The sequence below is a fragment of the Anolis carolinensis genome, chromosome 2, assembly GCF_035594765.1.
Source record: "Anolis carolinensis isolate JA03-04 chromosome 2, rAnoCar3.1.pri, whole genome shotgun sequence".
NCBI classification, from domain to species: domain Eukaryota; kingdom Metazoa; phylum Chordata; class Lepidosauria; order Squamata; family Dactyloidae; genus Anolis; species Anolis carolinensis.
The window spans coordinates 240121784-240141633 of record NC_085842.1 but is presented as its reverse complement, the minus strand read 5'-3'; the positions used below and the strand labels follow the sequence as shown (position 1 = coordinate 240141633).

The 19850-nt window shown below is 38.9% G+C and overlaps 1 protein-coding gene across 5 annotated transcripts in view; it reads left to right on the top strand.

Moving 5' to 3' along the window:
* Positions 1-19850, top strand: part of kdm4c (lysine demethylase 4C) — a 398176-nt gene that overhangs the window by 306945 nt on the left and 71381 nt on the right. For 4 of the 5 annotated variants that reach the window (XM_062971935.1, XM_062971934.1, XM_062971936.1 and 1 more), the window contains one exon: positions 668-760. In XM_062971935.1, coding sequence (XP_062828005.1) covers positions 668-760 — 93 coding nt within the window. Of the gene's footprint in view, positions 1-667; positions 761-3516; positions 4596-19850 lie in introns of those variants that run through there. The other variant, XM_008103350.3, reaches the window with a different exon arrangement.

The window sequence follows — 19850 nt, the reverse complement described above, 5'->3', positions numbered from 1 at the left end:
GTCATCCTCCCATGTGAACAATTTTGGATTTTGGAGTATTTCAGATTTTGTAATTCTATGTAAGGGATACTCAACCTATTTACTTAGTGGCCATCTTTATGAAGATGGTAAAAACACCAAAGCCAGCTAACTAATACATTTGATTTTGGACAGTATTGGGTTAAACTGTTTAGGAGAGTGGGAATGAAAGTTTTGGATGATGCTGGGAGCTATCAGGAAATACTTTGAGATTTAGAAAGCATCATATGGATCAGCAAAATAAAATTGGTTTGTACAGGAATAAAACTTGGCATTTCTTGAGAAGTTTCCCAGCTGGAAGTAATTTATAAAAATTGTAACCCTCTGCCCCCCTCCCACTTTTCCAATAACGCAAAATACTGTTATGTACAGATAGATTACTTATATATTGAAGTTAACATTGTAGATGAAAACTACAAAATCACTTGTTTGGGACACAATTTAGAAAAAATGAATGTGTTTAACTTCTTTAAAGATATATATATATTGCAGATTTTAAAAAACAAATAATTTAAATCTTCTATTATGGTGTTTACTTGAATTATTTTGCATTCCTTGGACACCAAAGTATTTGGCTACCTGTGCAGACACCAACATATCAATTTATTCAGATAAGGATTATATTTTGATGTTTTTATTTGTTTTACAGGTAGAGTTTGAAGATGGCTCTCAGATAGCAACAAAAAGGGAAGAAATCTACACCCTGGAGGAAGAACTCCCCAAAAGAGTGAGAGCTCGATTTGTAAGTATATCCAAAGAAGGATGGTCACAGGTGAAATTTAGATAAATTATCATCCTGCCAACTTTTGACATCCTTTAGAACTTTTGCTGATTTTGCATAACTACAGTGCTTATATGACTTTTTCACAGCCTATGCCATTGTATAAGGTTGGAAACTGAAAAACAAGCCTTATACATCCTGCATACACTTTCCCTCTGCATTTTCTTATACTACCACACAGAAAACTTGTTCATCAGCCAATAATTCTTGGGGAAAGTAGGAATCCAGCCCCATCCTAACCCAGAAAAAGAGCACTATTTATGTTATAATTATGTGATCACCCATCTTGACAAATTCCAGGGACATCTCTTCAGGGATTAGTTTTCCTTCATTATGAGAGCATGAAAGACTTACAGTATATTTTGTCATATTTTCAGTGTGTTTAACTTATATTAGATTTCTAAGAAGTAGCCATGTTCAGTCTCTTCCAGCATAAAAAGGCGGGCGACTTTAGGTGGGTGAGGAATATAATGGTACCTTTAAGCCCAACTGTTTTTTATTTTAGCATGAGCTTTCATAGATATAAACCCACTTCGGATGCAGTACACAGTGTAGACATTTTGTCTGCTTGTCCAATGTCCAGTGCGTTGCTGTCATAGGATTTCATATACAACATTGGAAGAAGAGCAAGTAAATTGATCTCTGATGTTTTACATGATGTCATTAGGCCCTGTAATATTGCTCCCATAGTAGATATAGAGATAGAGCTGACATCTCTTTTTTCCATGTTATATGGACTACAAGACATTGAGAATACCACCCTAAATGAGGCTTCTCTTCCACTTGTAGAGAAGGATCAGTAAGTTGGATTTTCTGATAGACCAAAAAGGTTTAATGCTATATCTGTAGTACAGTTTTCAGACATTTACAAGTTTAAAAATCAAGCAGAGGTGGAATGAGTATATTTACAATACCGGATAACTAAGAACACAACATAAATTAGCCCAGTTGCTGAGAACAGTGTTGCTTTTTAACCAACTGTATTCAGGGAAGGGGCCCATCACCACTAATTGTTTTATAGAGTATTTATAATGGTGCTTATAATTAGCTAAACATACTGTAAATCTGATTTACTGTTTCATTCAGCTATTAATACTGTTGCAGATATGGTAGCTTTCCACTATTCATCTGAAATTATGACAGTTTTATAGATCATTTTTACTTTTGCTTGTGATCGGCTTCAATTTTAGGGAAGTTAATCATATTTTTATACTGTTCCTTGAAATCTGGGAATTTCCCACTAGCTAGACACCTCTCCTGGCATCTGTTCATGGTGCTGTTCTATTTGTCACCCAATATTATGACAGTAAGCCAATATCTCTTCCAGTGCAGACTAGCAAAACAGACTGTTACAGAGATCTGTTGCCTGGCTTTGCTTGGCTGAGAAACTAGAGATATGTATGCATGTCAGTTTGCTGTTCATGCGGCCCTTTTCTGCTTCACTTCTATACAAAACTTATGGGACCCCAAAGAATCATACACACCTCTTTGTCACCCCAAGTAGCCCATAGCATCTTCATGTCTCAAAGGAGGCTATTGGCTATTGTGCCACTGTTTTCATCTAGTGGTCTTTTTTAAAGTCAGAAAACTGTTACCTTTTCTGCTCCAGCCACTTCTGGAGAAAAAAAAAGGAATAGCACAAAAATGAAGGTCTCTATTGGCATGAAAAGGACATGTTAAGGACCGATAGCATAGAATTATAGAGTGCAATTGGACAATTAGGAGCAATTAAAATCAACCCCATCCTCCTCCAAAATTAGGGTAGGGGGTGATGGCCTTAACTGTAAAATGTGGCAACTTTTGGCCCATCCTAAGATACGGTGGATATAATCTGATGTATTCGTTGGATTAATGTGAAATTGAATACAGACTGGCTCTGACTTTTGGCCCAATGCTACTGGCCCTGTTGTAATGGTCACACAGTGTTTTACTGTTTTAAATGGGGTATGATATTGGTTTTTAAGTGTGTTTTTACGATCGTTTGTTTTACTATATTTTGTATTATATGTGGCATTAATCTTGCCATTATGTAAGACCCTCTGGGTCCCCCTAGGGGAGAAGAGCGGTATATAAATTAATTAAATAAATAAATAATAAATAAATACATATACACACACCCTGAGTGGTGAAGTAGATTTGTATCATGGCACATGACATTAGATTTTTACATGCAGTTACTAAATCTATTTTGAAGTTCAGCTATGGAAACAACTGCTCTCTTAACTGTAGCACTATTACCCAAAAAATCAATATAAAGAGGATCTCAGAAAGGCCATGAAAGCCTTCGACAACACATCTCAGAAACTGTCTAAATATCAGTCTACAGGTAGAGATTTGCATGTTTTGATGTTCTCCCACAAACAAATACAAAATCCCCATGCATATCAGACTGGTGGCCTGGCTAAAAATACATAGCTGCTGAGCTTGATGGTGGTGGCGGCAGTGGTGGTGGCAGTGGTGATGATGATGATGATGATGATGATGATGATGATGATGATGATGATAATTGCATATCTCTAAGACTGTGGCTGCTGAAAAAAGTAATGGTGGTGGTGGGGCTTGTAGGAATTTTGAGATGTATGCTGATTTGAAGCTGTTATTGAAATTTATGATTATTTATGCTGATATAAAGCCAATAGAAGAAAACTTGGGTTTTTGTGATTTTTTTAGATATTGTCTATAGGTAAAATAAACTCTATACTGAATGTCTGTTTCAGTCTACAGCTTCTGATATGAGATTTGAAGATACATTTTATGGAGCTGATATTATCCAGGGAGAAAAGAAGAGGCAGAGGGTGTTGAGCTCCAGATTTAAGAATGAATATGTGGACGACGCTGGCTACCGCAGTTTCCTAAAAGCTTCATTCCAAAAGAAGTGTCAGAAAGGACTATAAAGGAAAGAAGGAACTCATGCTCGTTTGTTCTTTTTCTCCTTATGTGTGGAGGGAATGAAATATATTCAATGCGGTACAGACAAAAACAGGCAGAAGATATTATTTTGATGATCTGCCTATATCAAATCAGGCATCTAGCTTGTGGTTAAAATATTTTCTGAGGTTGCCAAGAATTCTACCAAAAATATTCTAGGTTTTGTAGAGGTTTCTTAACTTTGAGGCACAATTCAGAGTTAATGTGTTAAAACTAAAGTTGGATATCTGATTTCCATTAAGGCTTGATCAATATCATGTTGGGAATAGACGGCCTTATCAAATAACATAAGAACTACATTACCACACATCAGTAACTGCTTATTTTTATCTCCCACTGATAGTTACAAGAAAAGCTATATTTAGACAGAGATCTTTGTTCAGCCCCAAAAGGCTATGAATTACAATTGTTTGTATATGTTCCACAATCCTACATTTTTTGCTATAAAGTACAAGTATAAAAGACACAGAGATCTCCAGATGCCATTGTAACTTTTCAGGGCTTTCCACATAGATTATGTCTTCACTGCTTTCAATATTCTCTGGGGTTTGGGGTGTGCATGTTAATGAGTAATGAGCATAAGTTTCTAAAGAAGGACATCCTGAAGAATGGAAAGGGTGTGTGTATTTAAAGAGGGAAATTTTTGGCATCTATTTTTTAAAAAAAATTCATTAAACTCTTGCGGGAAACAGCAATTTGTACAAAAATTGTCTCATTGTGTTTGTAAAATTAGAGTTTACATATCTTTGCTTGGCAGGCTAGTTTTCAACTAATGTAATATAGTAATATAATTTGGTTTTCCCTTTATAAATAACAGTCTGCAAATGTAATTGTGTTTGAAATAAAATGATGTCCATTTGCTTACTAATGTTGAGTGTGACAATCTAACTTTATAGAAATGCAACACACATACCTCGCCAATCTAGTGAGTTTAGGCTGAGTTTAAACATGTCAAGTGTGTGTGTGTTTGTGTGAAAAACATTCTACCTTTGCAGGGTTCAGAGTGCTAGTATGTTTTACAATAGGATTGTCAATCAGGAAGCCAGAGAAATCCAACCCAAACCTGAATAGAAACAGATCTTTTCCAGTTTGACTCAGCAATATCCATGCACAACCAGGTCTATGGGCATATATTTTTCATTATATGGAGAAAATTATGTAAGTGCACTTTCACATTCACTGTTGGTGTATTCTTATTTTGGTTCCATATCTTGGTGCAGAGAAGTGGCAATTCATTATATTACTTCTTAAATTTTTTAGCATTATCCATCACCACAAGTGCTGGTTTTTCATCCATTCTCCCCCCTCTCAAAAGAAACAAACGAGCCTGGTGATGTCTGGGTTTTTAAGGGGCGTGTGTGAAAAAATGGCACTTCCATCACATGAGATCTAGAAATGAGATATTGCTCTTCAGAACCTACTGTCTGATTTCAGAAAAATATCTGAATAAGCCTGTTTCAAGAAGTAGGAAAAGACAGGGTCCTTTGGCACCTTTAAGACTAACCAATTTATTTTGGCATAGGTTTCTGTAAATCACTATCCACTTATTTGTTCCAATAAGTGCTTTTATAGTAACAACAACAACAACAACAACAACAACATTATTATGGTTCGAGGGGGAGTACAACTTGTTTAAAACAGACAAATTCAACATTAAATGTATATAACAAAATACACACAAGAAAGACTGACACCAATACCAATTAAATGCAGGGTAAAATTCACAGTGTAAAAATTGACTGGGTAGGTCTGCCAGAAGAGAGAGGTCTTCAGTTGTGTCTTGAATTCTGAATTTTTTTTATGGATAACAATTCAATGATGAGAGTACAATTCTGAAGCTTCAGAAGACATTTTCTTTTCTCTCTCCTCTCTCTACCTTTTGTCCTGAAACAGAATATTTCTCTGAAAACTGCTAAAAATGAACATGCCTATGCAACTTTAACTGACCAACTTAACCATGTCTGTTTTTTACCCTGGGAGGTGGAGGGAAATGAGGGAAGAGGAGGAAAGAATAAGTGTACATAAATAGGAAACAGAATTTGGTGTACGCAAGTGTGTAGAAAAGCTGTTGTAGAAGGCATGCCTTCCATTTTTATACATTCAAGGTTATTTAACAGTTTATATTCAACTGTATGAACAAGATTTTAAAATACAGAGAAGCTGTGAGATGGACAACAGTGTCTATCTGCTAGAACACATGTCAGACAGATTGTGTTTGTTTCATTTGTAATACCTTGTCAGTGCCTTTATGTCTACAATTAGCACACTAACACACATTTTGTGGGTTGTAGGCTAATGCTGCACATTTTGGCAGCAGTAACCAGTTTAAACATGATATGAGTCTGAAAGAGCACATGAGTTTTTAATGCACCTGACATGATACTTAAGGTCTTGTTGGGTACAAACTTGCCTCAGTCATTTAATTTTATTGGGATTTCTGATACTGTTGTCCTCCATCCGCAGCTCTCTGTTGCTTTTTCTTTCTATCCCTTCCATTTTGTTTCCTACTGTAGACAATCTATTAATGAGAAAAAGACCATGTACTTGCCTGCTGCCTTCTGATTTCTGGTGTGAAGACGCTTCTTTCTCGCAATGCTTATAATTTCCAGCCTTCTCATTTTCTTTTGTAGGTTTATGATAAATATTTGCAAATGTTCTCAGTCTCAACTTGAAGGGGTATCTTGACATATTGAGACAACCCCGCAGGGGGAAACGTTTACAGTTATTTTTCCCATTATTTGTTTTCAAACAATTTTGTGGGAGAAAACTGCAGTTTGTTTTGGCAAATGTCTTAAAACATGAAAATACATAAAATGGCCTGTCACTTGGGGTGGGGGTGGGGACTTAGAATTCATTTTGTTTTTTGTTAATATGTGCAAGATCTGAATAAGCAAATATATACATCCTTAGCTTTTTGGTTTTACACTTTTCAGTCAATATAAAAGACTGTAGACCAGAGGTTTACAAATTGAGTCATGACACTTTAGTGCAGGGGTCCCCAAACTAAGGCCTGTAGGCCGGATGTCATATAGCTGGCCCCACCCTCAGTTTTAGACTTAAGTAAAGGTAATGGTTTCCCCTGACGTTAAGTCCAGTCGTGTCCGACTCTGGGAGTTGGTGCTCATCTCCATTTCTAAGCCGAAGAGCCAGCGTTGTCCGTAGACACCTCCAAGGTCATGTGCTGGCATGACTGCATGTAATGCCGTTACCTTCCTGCCAGAGCGGTACCTATTGATCTACTCACATTTGCATGTTTTCGAACTGCTAGGTTGGCAGAAGCTGGAGCTAACAGCGGGCACTCACCCCACTCTCCAGATTTGAACCTGGGACCTTTTGGTCTGCAAGTTCAGCAGCTCAGCGCTTTAACACACTGAGCCACCTGAGGCTCCAGTTTTAGACTTAGGTTCGCCCAAAGTCTGAAATGACTTGAAGGCACACAGCAATTGTAATTAACTTGGCCATCTTATTGGTCTGAAGCACTTCCCATTGAAATCCTGATAGGTTTATGTTGGTAAAAATTGTTTTTATTTTTAAATATTGTATTGTTCTTTCATTGTTGTTGTTGGGTTTTTTTTGCACTACAAATAAAACATGTGCAGTGTGCATAGGAATTTGTTCGGTTTTTTTTTTCAAATGATAATTTGGCCCTTCAATAGTCTGAAGGATTGTGGACCAGCCGTCTGCTTAAAACCTTTGAGGACCCCTGCTTTAGTGTTGGCTGAGATGTATAGTTGTATCGCGCACAGTAAAGAGAAATGACATAAATCTTAGAAATGTATATTATCTTACAAATCATGTATTTTTAAATGCAAATGAAAGGTTTTCATTAAATATGCTGTGTCCCCATACATTTCGTTATTACAATATGTTTATGTGTCTGTATCTCTTGCAAGAGGTTGATTTAACCTCTGATTTGCTTTTAAAAAAACTGGATTACTGTTTCGTGAAAGCCTAAAATGTGTGTCCCCAATTAGACATGTTTGGAAAGCTCTGCAGTAGACTATCCTTATGAGTTCACTCTATTTTTAAGTGCTGTTTTAGGATTGTGACAATCCTAAAGGAGGCTCATGATACACATTATTAGTCCCATGGACAGACTAACATCAGATTCTAATGAAAGACAACAGGGATGACATTTTCTGAAAATATGTTTTGTTTGGTACGCACATTCCAGAATAGGGGACAGGGATCTTGAGTCCCTCAAAATGACCTGGCAGAATTGAACCACCAAGACTGTTCTGTCACGCGCTGGGCCTGTGACTGACTGTCTATTATATAGGACGTACGCTTTACGCCCAGCGGGAAGCCAGGGTGCCTAAAGAAGGGTCGTTGAGGAATTTTCCTGAAAAGATGGCCTTGAAGTCTTTACAGAAATAACAAAGTCTTTATTGACGAACAAATAATAAATTTTCAAGGAGTCTTGTCCCCATAGGACAGGCGATAGGCTTTGAATAACTGTGAAAACCCTCTTATAACCCCTCCCAGGCTATCTGTTATCTGGGCCTAGCTAGTCTGGGACCCACTGCCAACTCCAAGTGCGTCTGGCTGTTGAATGGACCTACCAGCCAATGGCTTGCAGATGTTTCTGCGCTGTTGTTCTGTATCCCCGGACGGTCTTTATCCCTGGTGTTCTTTAACCCTGGTGTTCTGTATCCCCGGTGGTCAATATCCCTGGTATTCTTTAACCTTGGTGCTTTTTATCCCCGGTGGTCTTGAAATATGAAGCTTTTTACGGGACGAGCTGGTCTACGTCCTATAGCTGAGCTTCATAAGTGAGACTAACTTAAAAATGGCTCCTTCCCTCCCAGAGCCCTGAACAAGGGGCGGAACCAAACTTAACGGTGATTGACAGGTGGCCTGTCCTATGAATGCAAACATTTGCAGCAATAAAGTAAAGTAGAAGGTTCTGGTACAGCTGTACCAGCACAAAGACTCCTTGTAGTTAACCTCCACAGACATGTACTAAGCAATCAAGCACTAAGAACTATTAAGGCTGATTAAGCTCTCCCATGAATCATAAAGGCTACCAGCAATCTAACCTGTACATATGTCGTTCGGAGTACTGATAGCTTTTACCTTTCATTTCTTTCAGACCCTGCAAAATAATCTCTTGTAGAGGCTCTGCAGTGTTGTATGTTAGCATGTTGCACATGTTTACATTTCATCTCCTGCCCTTCCTGTTACATGTTTGTCTTTTTTATAACTGATCTTTGATCATAAGAGAATTGATTGACTACTTGAGAGTAGGCTACACTAAACATATAGAAGGAATTTCCAAAGAGATATTTCCCCATAAGGATCTTAATATTTTGGGATTTTTCAATGTTAATGAATGGAGAAAAGCAAAGCGCTCTCTCCCACAACCCTGCAAGTAAGCAGGATTAATGGCAACCTGCTCACCAGAGTTGAGGAGTGCACTCTGCTCTGCCTTAAAAACAATTGCTATATTCCTGGTTCTGGATATAAATCATATTTTATAGTAATTTAATATAAAAGAAATTGTATAGGCAGCCATGCTAGGCTGCTTTAGCAAAAATAAGAGAATCTTCTAAGCAGTGTAAATATGTCCTTCTGCAACAAAGTTCCACTTCTACTGATTTTGAATATCCTGTTTTATTTTAGGATGGCAACCCATCCCACAGAAAATTAATGCCATCAAGTCTGTTTTACTGCTGACACACACATATTTAAATTTCACTATTTCTCCTACAAGGTTGTGTGGCTCCTCTCTTATTGGTTGTGCTGACTAGGGCTGATAAAAAGTGCAGTTCAACCTCAGGGGAGCCCCATGTTCCACACTCCAGTGTTTGCAAAAGGTATGGTGTTGTGCTACAATTCATAGCATTCTCTAGCAAGTATAGCCATTAGTGTGCCTTTTGAAGAATATAATGAATACTATGTGCTGGGTAGTTTGAATGTTTGTGTGCAGCAGGTAATCCCTGGCTAACTATACCATCTAGTTGTCCAAGATATGTAATCTTGGTGCATATAATCTTCCTTAAGCAGACAAACCTGATGAGGTTTCTATGAAGTCAAGACCATATTTGTCTTCCTGTTGACTTCACTATATGTGTCCAAATCCACTAAAGGCAACAGAGCCTGTCTGATCTTGGAAGCTTAGTAGAATCAGCCCTGGTTAACACTTGGATTGGAGATTGCTGTAGGCTGTGTCAGAAGAAGAAACTGGCAAAATCATCTCAGAATATTCCTTGCCAGAAGGTGCATCTACACTGCAGAATTAATGTAACTTGACACCACTTTAACTAACATGGCTCAGTGCTATGGAATCGTGGCAGTTATAGTTCTACAAGATCTTCAGCCTTCTCTGCTGAACAGTTGTCACCAAACTACAGTTTTCACAATTCCATGATTGCACCAAGGCAGTGAAATGGCTGTTAAACTGAATTATTTCTGCATTATAGATGCACCCTAAGAAAACCCTGTGGAATCCATAAGATCGCCATATGTCAACAGGTGATGTGAAGTCATATATATACATTAGCTCCACTGAACATTTTCTGGAACTTAGCCACCCTAGTTTTTGTTCTCCACATAGGTGTTTTATTTTGAAATAGTGAAAGGAATGGGCCATCTCCTGTAGAGAGGAATTAATGGCTATTATTAAAGTTTTTTTAAAAAAAATCCAGAAACCAATTGAGAGGAACCACAGAAGGGTAATTATTAGTTAAAGGAGCTATTAATTTCTTCATGAATGTTAAGAGTATGGGCATAGTAGCCACTCAAAAAGCCCTCAGGAGAAGAAGATTAGAAATCTGCAAGTTCCACAGCCTTCCTCAGTGATTGATCACATGTCATCCACATAGACATCTGTATTTATTTTATTTTGTTTGGGGGAAGGAGTTGGTCTGATTTCAAAACTGAGGTTTTGTTACGATCCGATGAGGGGGAAGTGGGTGTGGAATGAAAATACTGATTTCCATATACTGATTGTTCATAAGTTAGGAGCCATATCAAAATACTTTAAAAGTAACAATATCTAGTGTTTCCAACTGATTGAAACTTCATGTTTGATTAGTCATGTGCTTTTCCCCCCTTAATTTTATGAAATTAAGCTGTGTGATGCAAAACAACAGCAACCTTTAATTTTGATGTCTTTCCTGAGATCTTCCCAAGCAATTTAATGAACAGGCGTTTTACCTGTTAGAAAAGCAGCTGTACTATTTCCTTCTTATTCCGTTTTGCAATCAACTGAATTTCAGGTAAACAAAGGCTACAAGGTTGGATTCAGTGAGTGCTCAGACAAGAAATAAATTGAGGCTGAGGTATTTTGCCTTGGTTGTGCCCTGCTTTTGTCAGAGCATGTAATCCATTCTCCCCAGTGAATTTGGCTGGAGTTGGTACAGTCGAAACATCATTTGCCACTTTGCAACGTTTCTTTTTATCAGGATTTCATGCTTACTTCACCTTTCAAATGGCTCTGTTCACTCACATAATTTCTCTCCTCCTCTATCTCATGAGCTTTCTCCCAACCCACTTCAAATTTGACCTTATCCAGCAACTATTTAAATATTCTAGGCATCTTATGCATCTTGCAGAATATGCCAAAGAGGGGTATGCTCAGATTCAGATTTATTACAAAATTCAGTGTATTTTAGATTTCCTTGAAATCCAAACACAATGATTTCATACTAGGAATTCAGATGAGATGGAAGTGTGCATGTATTTGACACCCCATAGAAGTGGTGAGGTACAAATGATAATATAGTACGCACATTTTCACTGTGATAAAAAAGGTAAATACAGCTAGGGGTGTATGAAGAATGAGTGTGGGATGTTGGGTGCAGAATAAATCTTCATATGGATTGTGACTGGGGAGTGAGAGAGAACAGGCGGTTGGCATTATATGGTGAGACTAGGGATGACCGTTTTAGGTAGGGACCACTGAGAGGACAGAGAGAAAGTGATACAACCCTCTTCAGCTGTTCACTTGAAAATTTGCAATGATACAACTGGAGCCAGGTATAACTATGGGAGATGGGATGGGATAGGATGCAATGAGGGTATCTTCCCAAATAAGAAGTTTGACCTATATGAAATTTTCCTTCATTCCCTACATTTCTAGCATCACAGAGAATGAGACACTGAAAATTATTCATACCTAGACTAGTTATTTGTATTCCTTTGGCTGCCTCCCCCTTTTTGGATGCCTAAAACTATATTTCTAAACGCTCAACTGTAGGGTTTGAAGGTAGACAGAATTTTTATTGGGGGGGAATGCCTTAATTTTGCTCTTCCAATAGCTACATGCCTGGTTTGAATGAGAATGGAAATATACACATACGTTTTACTTCCCATCATTGAACCACGGTGGTGCAATGGCTTGTGCTGGCTAAACTGATGATCTGAAAGTCGACAGTTTGAATCCGAGAGACAGGGTGAGCTCCCGTCTGTCAACCCCAGCTTCCATGTGGGGACATGAGATAAACCTCTCACAGAATTGTAATACATCTGGGCATCCCCTGGGCAACATCTCTGTAGATGGCCGATTCTCTCACACCAGAAGCAACTTGCAGGATATTCTCAATTTGCTTCTGACAAGATAAAAAAAAATTCTCCATTAACATCTAGATCCAAGTTAAACTTCCATGTGTTGAGCTTCAAGGTTTGAAGAACACTTAGGGAATTGCATTTACTAAGCAGCCATGTGTGGGAACCGTAATAAAATCAGCTTTCTGTTCATGGAAGGTTTGTGACCACATTCAGCCCAACACGGTAACAGTTATCTTCAGACCTTCACCTTTAATGTGCTGTTCATACTGACTGACATTTTGATGTTCATGAAAAGGTGATGGTGATGATGATGATATTCCACCCACTTTTAGCCTTATGCACTTATCAGGGGTAATTTACATTGTTAATAACGTATTAAGGGTAAAGGAGAACTACAGCTATAAATCTTAAGATGCTAGAGAATGGCAAGGAGTAGATCATATACATAAGACCTCTCAAGTTTTATCTCTCTCTCTCTCTCTCTCTCTCTCTCTCTCTCTCTCTCTATATATATATATATATATATATATATATATATATATAATCATTCATTTTATCCTCAGCCATTTCTATTTTGTTGCTGTGTGCCTTCAAGTTGTTTGCAATTTATTGCAACTCTAAGGTGAACCTATTATGGGAATTTCTAGGCAGGATTTTTCAGAGGGGCTTACCTTCCTCTGAGGCTGGAAAGTGTGACATGCCCAAGGTCTCCCAGTGGGTTTCCATGACTGAGCAGGGATTCAAAACCTGGTCTTCAGAGTTGTATTCCAACACTAAAACACTATACAATGGTTTCCCTTTACATACCTTCTAACTTTTCACAAATGAAAATCCAGATGTGTGTGGCCAAGTACAGTTAGAATGTGGTGAGGATGGTTAAAGCTATTAATGAGGAAGAAGACACAAGCCAGGAGAAGCTGTGGCAGTTTGCTGTTGTCTGAGCCTACTGGGGATGGCAAGATTCTTCTGCTCCTCCCTTCTCCCACTTCTGAATAAATGAAGTGCTAACTATTTTTATATTTCAAACTGAATTTGAAGCTATTGAAGTAAGACAAAGACAAAGAAGGAAGTGGAAGAAGGCAGGATATTTTCAAAGGACAACAAAGAATGAATCAGGAGTGTTCCTGTCAAATTGAGATGGTGAGTATGCATAGAGTTATATGTGTGTCGACTCTCTTCAGTAATCCAGGTGGACATGTCAAGGATTCAAACCCTGGTCTCCAGAGCTGTAGTCCAACACCCAAAGCATTACTGGCTCTCGCTCAGACTTGCAGTGAAGTAGCATCTGAAAACTTTGAAGAATAACCATAGACAGAGATACGGGCATGGAACAGTGATAGGTGACCAAGCAACGTTCCCAGCACAGCAGTATCTTAGGTAAAATGGAAGTGTTTGTGTTTGCCATTGTGCGGAACAAGGATGCCAAAGATGAGAATTAAGATGGGATTCAACAACTTCCCCTAATGTATGTGTTTTTTCTTATCCTTAACCATCGATCATGACTTGGATGCATAATTGAAATTCTTTTGTGGGCTTTTATAGACAATTCTGTTATGCAGGAGCAGCTGGTAATTTTTGTTAAGGTCATGACTAAATGGTTGGGACCAAAATGAAGTGGGGGAGTTCACAAATCTACCTAGTGCGTCTTCATATAGCATATATGCTTATAACAACCCCATGAATTTCATAGAGATTTCTTACGCAAGAAATACTCAGAGGTGGTTTTGCCAGTTCCCTCTGAAATGTAGCCAACACCACATGGTATTCATTGGTGATTTCCCATCCAAGTGTTAACCAGGACTGACCATTCTTAGCTTTTAAGATCAGGCAGGATCTGGTATTTCTAGGGTATTTACACTAGAAAGTTTTCAGTTCTCATCGTGGAGAAGTATGTCCTGTTGACATTCAACAAATACATATTGTACAATATATCAGGGATAGGCGGAGTGCAGGCTGCCAAGGATGTCTTTGTGGCTCTCAACATTTCCCGAATCCTCAGGGAAACCTTTTGTCACTTTCTGGCAAAAAAGAAGAAAGCATTGCTCCTAGAAGACATGGCTCCAAATGGTGAAGTTGTCATCCACATATCTTAACCATATAGTAGGGTTTTTTGGTGCTGTTTCTAGGGCTTGTTTTTTCAAAGTGCTCCATGTAGAAATTTGCTATGGCCAGGCTAAGAGGGCTCCCCGTGGCTACTCCATCTTTCTGTTTATAGAATGCATTGTCCCACTGAAAGTAGCTTGTGGTGAGGCAATGGTGAAACAGGGCTGTGATGTCTTCTAGGAAATTCTGGTTGATAAGTGTGAAGGTGTCTGCTACCGGGACCTTGGTAAATAGAGACACCACATCGAAGCTGATCAGTATGTCCTTGGTGCTGAGCTTGAGGTTGCTGAGCTTGAGGTTGCTTTTTTCTATGAAGTGGGTTCTTGTAGTGCGTGGTAAGCCCAATATGGGTTTGCACCGCTACAAACCCATATTGGGCTCACCACGCACTACATCAAGATGAAGGCTTTTCTGCACTGTACTGTAAACACATTGTTGCTCACCAATTTACTGTTGCCAAATTTTCCATGATTCCCATTTGGAGTTGGGACTCTCAGTTGAAGAAGTAGTGCTCTAAGCTGCTGGAAGATCCCTTTGCATACTGATATTCCAAACTAACCTGGCTATCTATGTATTTTAATTCAAACAGGTATGACACTGAAGTTATACAAAATAGAACATTGCATTTAAAAATATTTTAAATGAACTGTAGCTTTTAAAAAATATTGTATTAATTCCACATTCTTCTTATAGTGGCCAGAAAACAATCCTTCTTGTGATTGATAAGAATTTAGTTCAAGGGTTGTTACTTGCAGAGGTAAGCAACAAGATATAGGTTTGGACTTATGTCAAGGTGGAACAATAGCTGTTTGTGCTGTGTCTGTAGGAAGTCCCAGATACAATCCTTGTTTTGTTGATTGGAGATACTCTGCCCCCAGGATTTTCTATCTCAAGCAGAATACTAACTAGATAACCTACTAGCTGCCCTCCAATGCTATAGCATCATTCCTTTTATTAGTATGAGCTTCCTGGCAAAATATTTGTTGACTGGGAGCTTAGATACTAGTCTGAGTTTCCTGTAGCAAATTCTTCTTCACTTCTTACTATTACTGTTTGGGACTCCTGAACTCCCCTTTCCGTTTTCTGAAGGACAACCAAAGTATCCCCTTTGCAAGACTTTTTAAAGTCAGCAGTTTCCTTCAAGGTAATGAGATTCATTTAGTCTAAAACACTCTTCTTGAAAAATATGGGCAGTAATTCTGCTCTAATTTCCAATTTTCTGCATTTTTATATATTTTCAGGAATGAAATATGGCAAATTACCTTGAAAGGTTTGATCTGTGATTCTGAAGTCACATTTTACAACAATTAATTTTCTGTAACATCGCCCACCTTTTGTCTAGCCACTTCCCATGCTTAGGTTTAAAGTTGAGGAGAGGTCTTTTTAAAAAAAGGCCATATGCTTAAAAGTCTAGCTCAGCTATCCTGCATGCAAGAGTCTTAATATAATAAGACACTGACTGCTGTGGAAACGATGGAATATAATAGGAAATGCAGAACACACAATGTATTTTAGTTAATGGGACATTTCCTAGAGGCGGCTGCTCTAGAGAGTGCTAATGGCAGCAGAAATGGAGCGGCAGGAGGGGGATCGGGGAGGAAGGGGAGAAGAAGACCACAAATGGGCTGCGCAACTGCCTGGCTGGATAGATGCCTCCCAGTTAAGTGAGCCAACATAGGAAAAGGCCAAGTATTGAAAATGTAGGCTTGTGAGCAATTGCTCTTGTTCTGATGAGATTTTATAACACTTGCCATTTACACAGCATGAATGTGGATCCTCCGGAGCTAAATATAAATGAAGAAATTAGTGGCCTTTCTCCTCTCCTCTTCGGTTAATGCTGACACTGAAACCATTTTGGTGCTTTTATGCTGAGAGTGCTTCCCTGTATGAATGAGGCACAGACAGAGGTTGCTCAATGGGCATTTTTACTGCAACATTGGTATCTCTGTGTATCTTTGATGCCTCTCTTCTGCTTTTAATTCCACACTAAGCAGAGAAAAGGGGGAAGCTGAATGGATTGATGGCAATTTAAACCCATGTCTGACACTGTTCCTAACATTTTGGACTGCTGAGCCAGTCTCTGCTTTTCTGCAAAGATGCTGTTTTGTCTAGAGTCCTCTGCCCAGTTCTTGCCTTGCCTCTGATTTTGCTGCTTTCTCGGATGGTTTCTTTGCAGTACAGTTATTTTTTTTCATATTCTCTTTTACTTTAGTAACAATTTAAACTAAACATGGGTTATATTACAGAAAACTGATGGGATTAATAAAAGGCGTTGATTCCCTTGATCCCACTATTGTCACTTCCCACCATTATCACTAGTAAACATATTTTGTAGGGATTTAAAACTTCATTAACCAGTTGTGGCACTGACACTAAAATATGTATGTGTGTACACAGGTGTGTGAATATGCATTCTTCTATCATGCTGCCTTCATCTCTTGACAAGAATAGTTTCTTCCACCATGGGATCTTTTCACATGTTAAAGGTGTCCATTATTCACATCATCTCTCCCCGCCACACACACACCTCTCTCTCTCTCTCTCTCTCTCTCTCTCTCTCACACACACACACACACACACACACACACAGATTTTCTTGTCTGGCTTTGAATTTTACATTGAATTGTATACAATGTTTGCACTGTTAGTATCCAAAATGAGAATTCTTGGACATAAGCCCTCCTGATTTTAATAAGAATTGTTTATAGTAGTTAACAAAGTAAAGAACAGTGCCATTAGGTTTTTTTTACTAGCAGCTTCTGTCCCATTCTTGTATGTTTGCAGATTGCCTGTATGCTTATAAACTGATCATTTTTAATAGCTGCCACACACCCATACATGTTGTGGGAAGTGTTCTTCAGTGGTGCCATCATTTGTAACACATTCGGGCAAAATGTTCTTTACCAGTGGTTCTCAACCTGTGGGTCCCCAGGTGTTTTAGCCTACAATTCCCAGAAATCCCAGCCAGTTTACCAGCTGTTAGGATTTCTGAGAGTTGAAGGACCCACAGGTTGAGAACCACTGTTCCTCACAGTAAAAAGCTTAGAATGTTCCCATGTGCATCTCCCTTAAGTTCTGCTTGGCTTGCAAACAAATATGATCAGGATTTCTTTAAAATCATAGTATATTGTTTATTTATTTATTTTCATGGTGACCGAGAAGTTCCCATTCCATATTATTCCTATGACAAAAATATGAGCAATTTAGACCAGGAGGATTGCTGGGTCCAAATTTACCCAATGAGCTTTATTGCTTAGGGTCCTTTCAGACCTGGGTCTTCCTAGTCCTTTTAGGCTAGATCTATACTGCCCTATATCCCAGGATCTGATCCCAGATTATCTGCTTTGTACTGGATTTTTTTTTCATGTCAGGAGCGTCTTGAGAAACTGCAAGTCGGTTCTGGTGTGAGAGAATTGGCCGTCTGCAAGGACGTTGCCCAGGGGATGCCCAGTTGTTTTGATGTTTTTACCATCCTTGTGGGAGGCTTCTCTCATGTCCCCGCATGGAGCTGGAGCTGACAGAGGGAGCTCATCTGCGCTCTCCCCAGGTTGGTTTTGAACCTGGTAGCCTTCAGGTCAGCAACCCAACCTTCAAGTCACAAGGCTTTAACTCACTGCACCATCGGGGTCTCCATTGTACTGGATTATATGAGTTGACACTACCAGATAATCTGGGATAAGCAGAAAATCTGGGATATAGGGTAGTGTAGACCTAGCCTTACATTCAGGGAGTTCTAAGCCAATAGACAACCTTTTTCCTCCTGCTGTGGAAATCAAAAGCTCACTGAAGCAAGGAGATGACAGACCATAGTATCGTCATGTTGTCAAAGGCTTTCATGGCCGGGATCACAGGGTTGCTGTAGGTTTTCCGGGCTGTATGGCCATGTTCTAGAAGTATTCTCTCTTGACGTTTCGCCCACATCTATGGCAGGCATCCTCAGAGGTTGTGAGGTTGAGAGAATACTTCTAGAACATGGCCATACAGCCCGGAAAACATACAACAACCCATAGTATCATCTTCAACCAGTTTATTTCGGCTGAAGGTGACAGCCCAGCTACACTGGAAAAGGAAACACCCTGCCTTTCCCGCCCTAGTCGGCAAATAAGTTCGCATTTTACAGTGCATGCGTGAACAAGAGTTTTTACTAAGTTTCTGTTTCTCCAAAATCACCTGATTTACAAGAAATCACAAAATTATACAAGTCTAGTAAGTTTCTATTCTATGCGCATGTGGCCTCTAGAAATCAACTTTAGGCACGTACACCACTGAAAGTTGCAATTTTTTTTGTTTTCCTCTTACTACTACAGTAGAGTCTCACTTATCCAACATAAACGGGCCGGCAGAACGTTGGATAAGCGAATATGTTGGATAATAAGGAGGCATTAAGGAAAAGCCTATTAAACATCAAATTAGGTTATGATTTTACAAATTAAGCACCCAAACATCATGTTATACAACAAATTTGACAGAAAAAGTAGTCCAGTACACAGTAATGTTATGTAGTAATTACTGTATTTACGAATTTAGCACCAAAATATCACGATGTATTGAAAACATTGACTACAAAAATGCATTGGGTAATCCAGAATGTTGGATAAGCGAGTGCTGGATAAGTGAGACTCTACTGTACTTGTAAAAAGCACTCTCTGGAGGGAAAGATGTATGAACTTCCCCAAATGCAGACAGGGAGTTGTTCCTCAACAAACAGAGCTAACTAGAAGTTATGTGCAACCTGCTGTGTGCAAACTACCTTCTCTTTCTCTCTATATGTGTATTTTGCTTCTGGTACCTTTTAAGTGAATGGACAGATGGAGTATCACTATTAGAAATATTGGTGAAGTTATGAAGCTGGTTTGGAATTAATTCTAGAGAGGACCTGAAATTATTAATTACAGAATGACCATTCATAACATTGCAGAGATTTTAGATTAATTTAGCCACTCCTGGCATGCCTTTGTCAGGTTTACCTGCTTCCCGCAAACACAGAGCTCAGCATGACTTAAGAAATGGGCAGCATCAAAAGGCAGGTGGCCCTTTCTGGCTCTTGAAAGCAGCTCTGCGGGAGCACTTTCTGGCAAAAGTGATGTCTGAAGCAGTGAAAACTGGGCTAAGTCTTCTCCCCTCCTCCTGTTATCCATCAGGGAAAGATGTCACTGAGATATGAGTAGGAAGCTATTTTCTATGATTCTATGATTCTATGATTCTGTAATGCAGAGGATTCATTGAAAAGCTCTTTTCTTTGACCAACAAAGAAAACATGTATTTATAAATACTGTGTAACAGCAACTACCTCAGTCCTCCTTTTCCTAGTGATAAATCTGCAGGCTTTGATGGCCTGTTCTAAAAGCTGCTTTGCATCTAGACCAGTTAGGGAGAAAATATTCTTTATGCAGAAGGTAGGAGGGCTGGTGGGAGAATTAAAGAATCCAGGGAGACTACAGGATGTTGCATTTATATTGCAACACTATTATTCCAGTTTCCTGAGGCATATGATTGAGCTCTCTAGAAA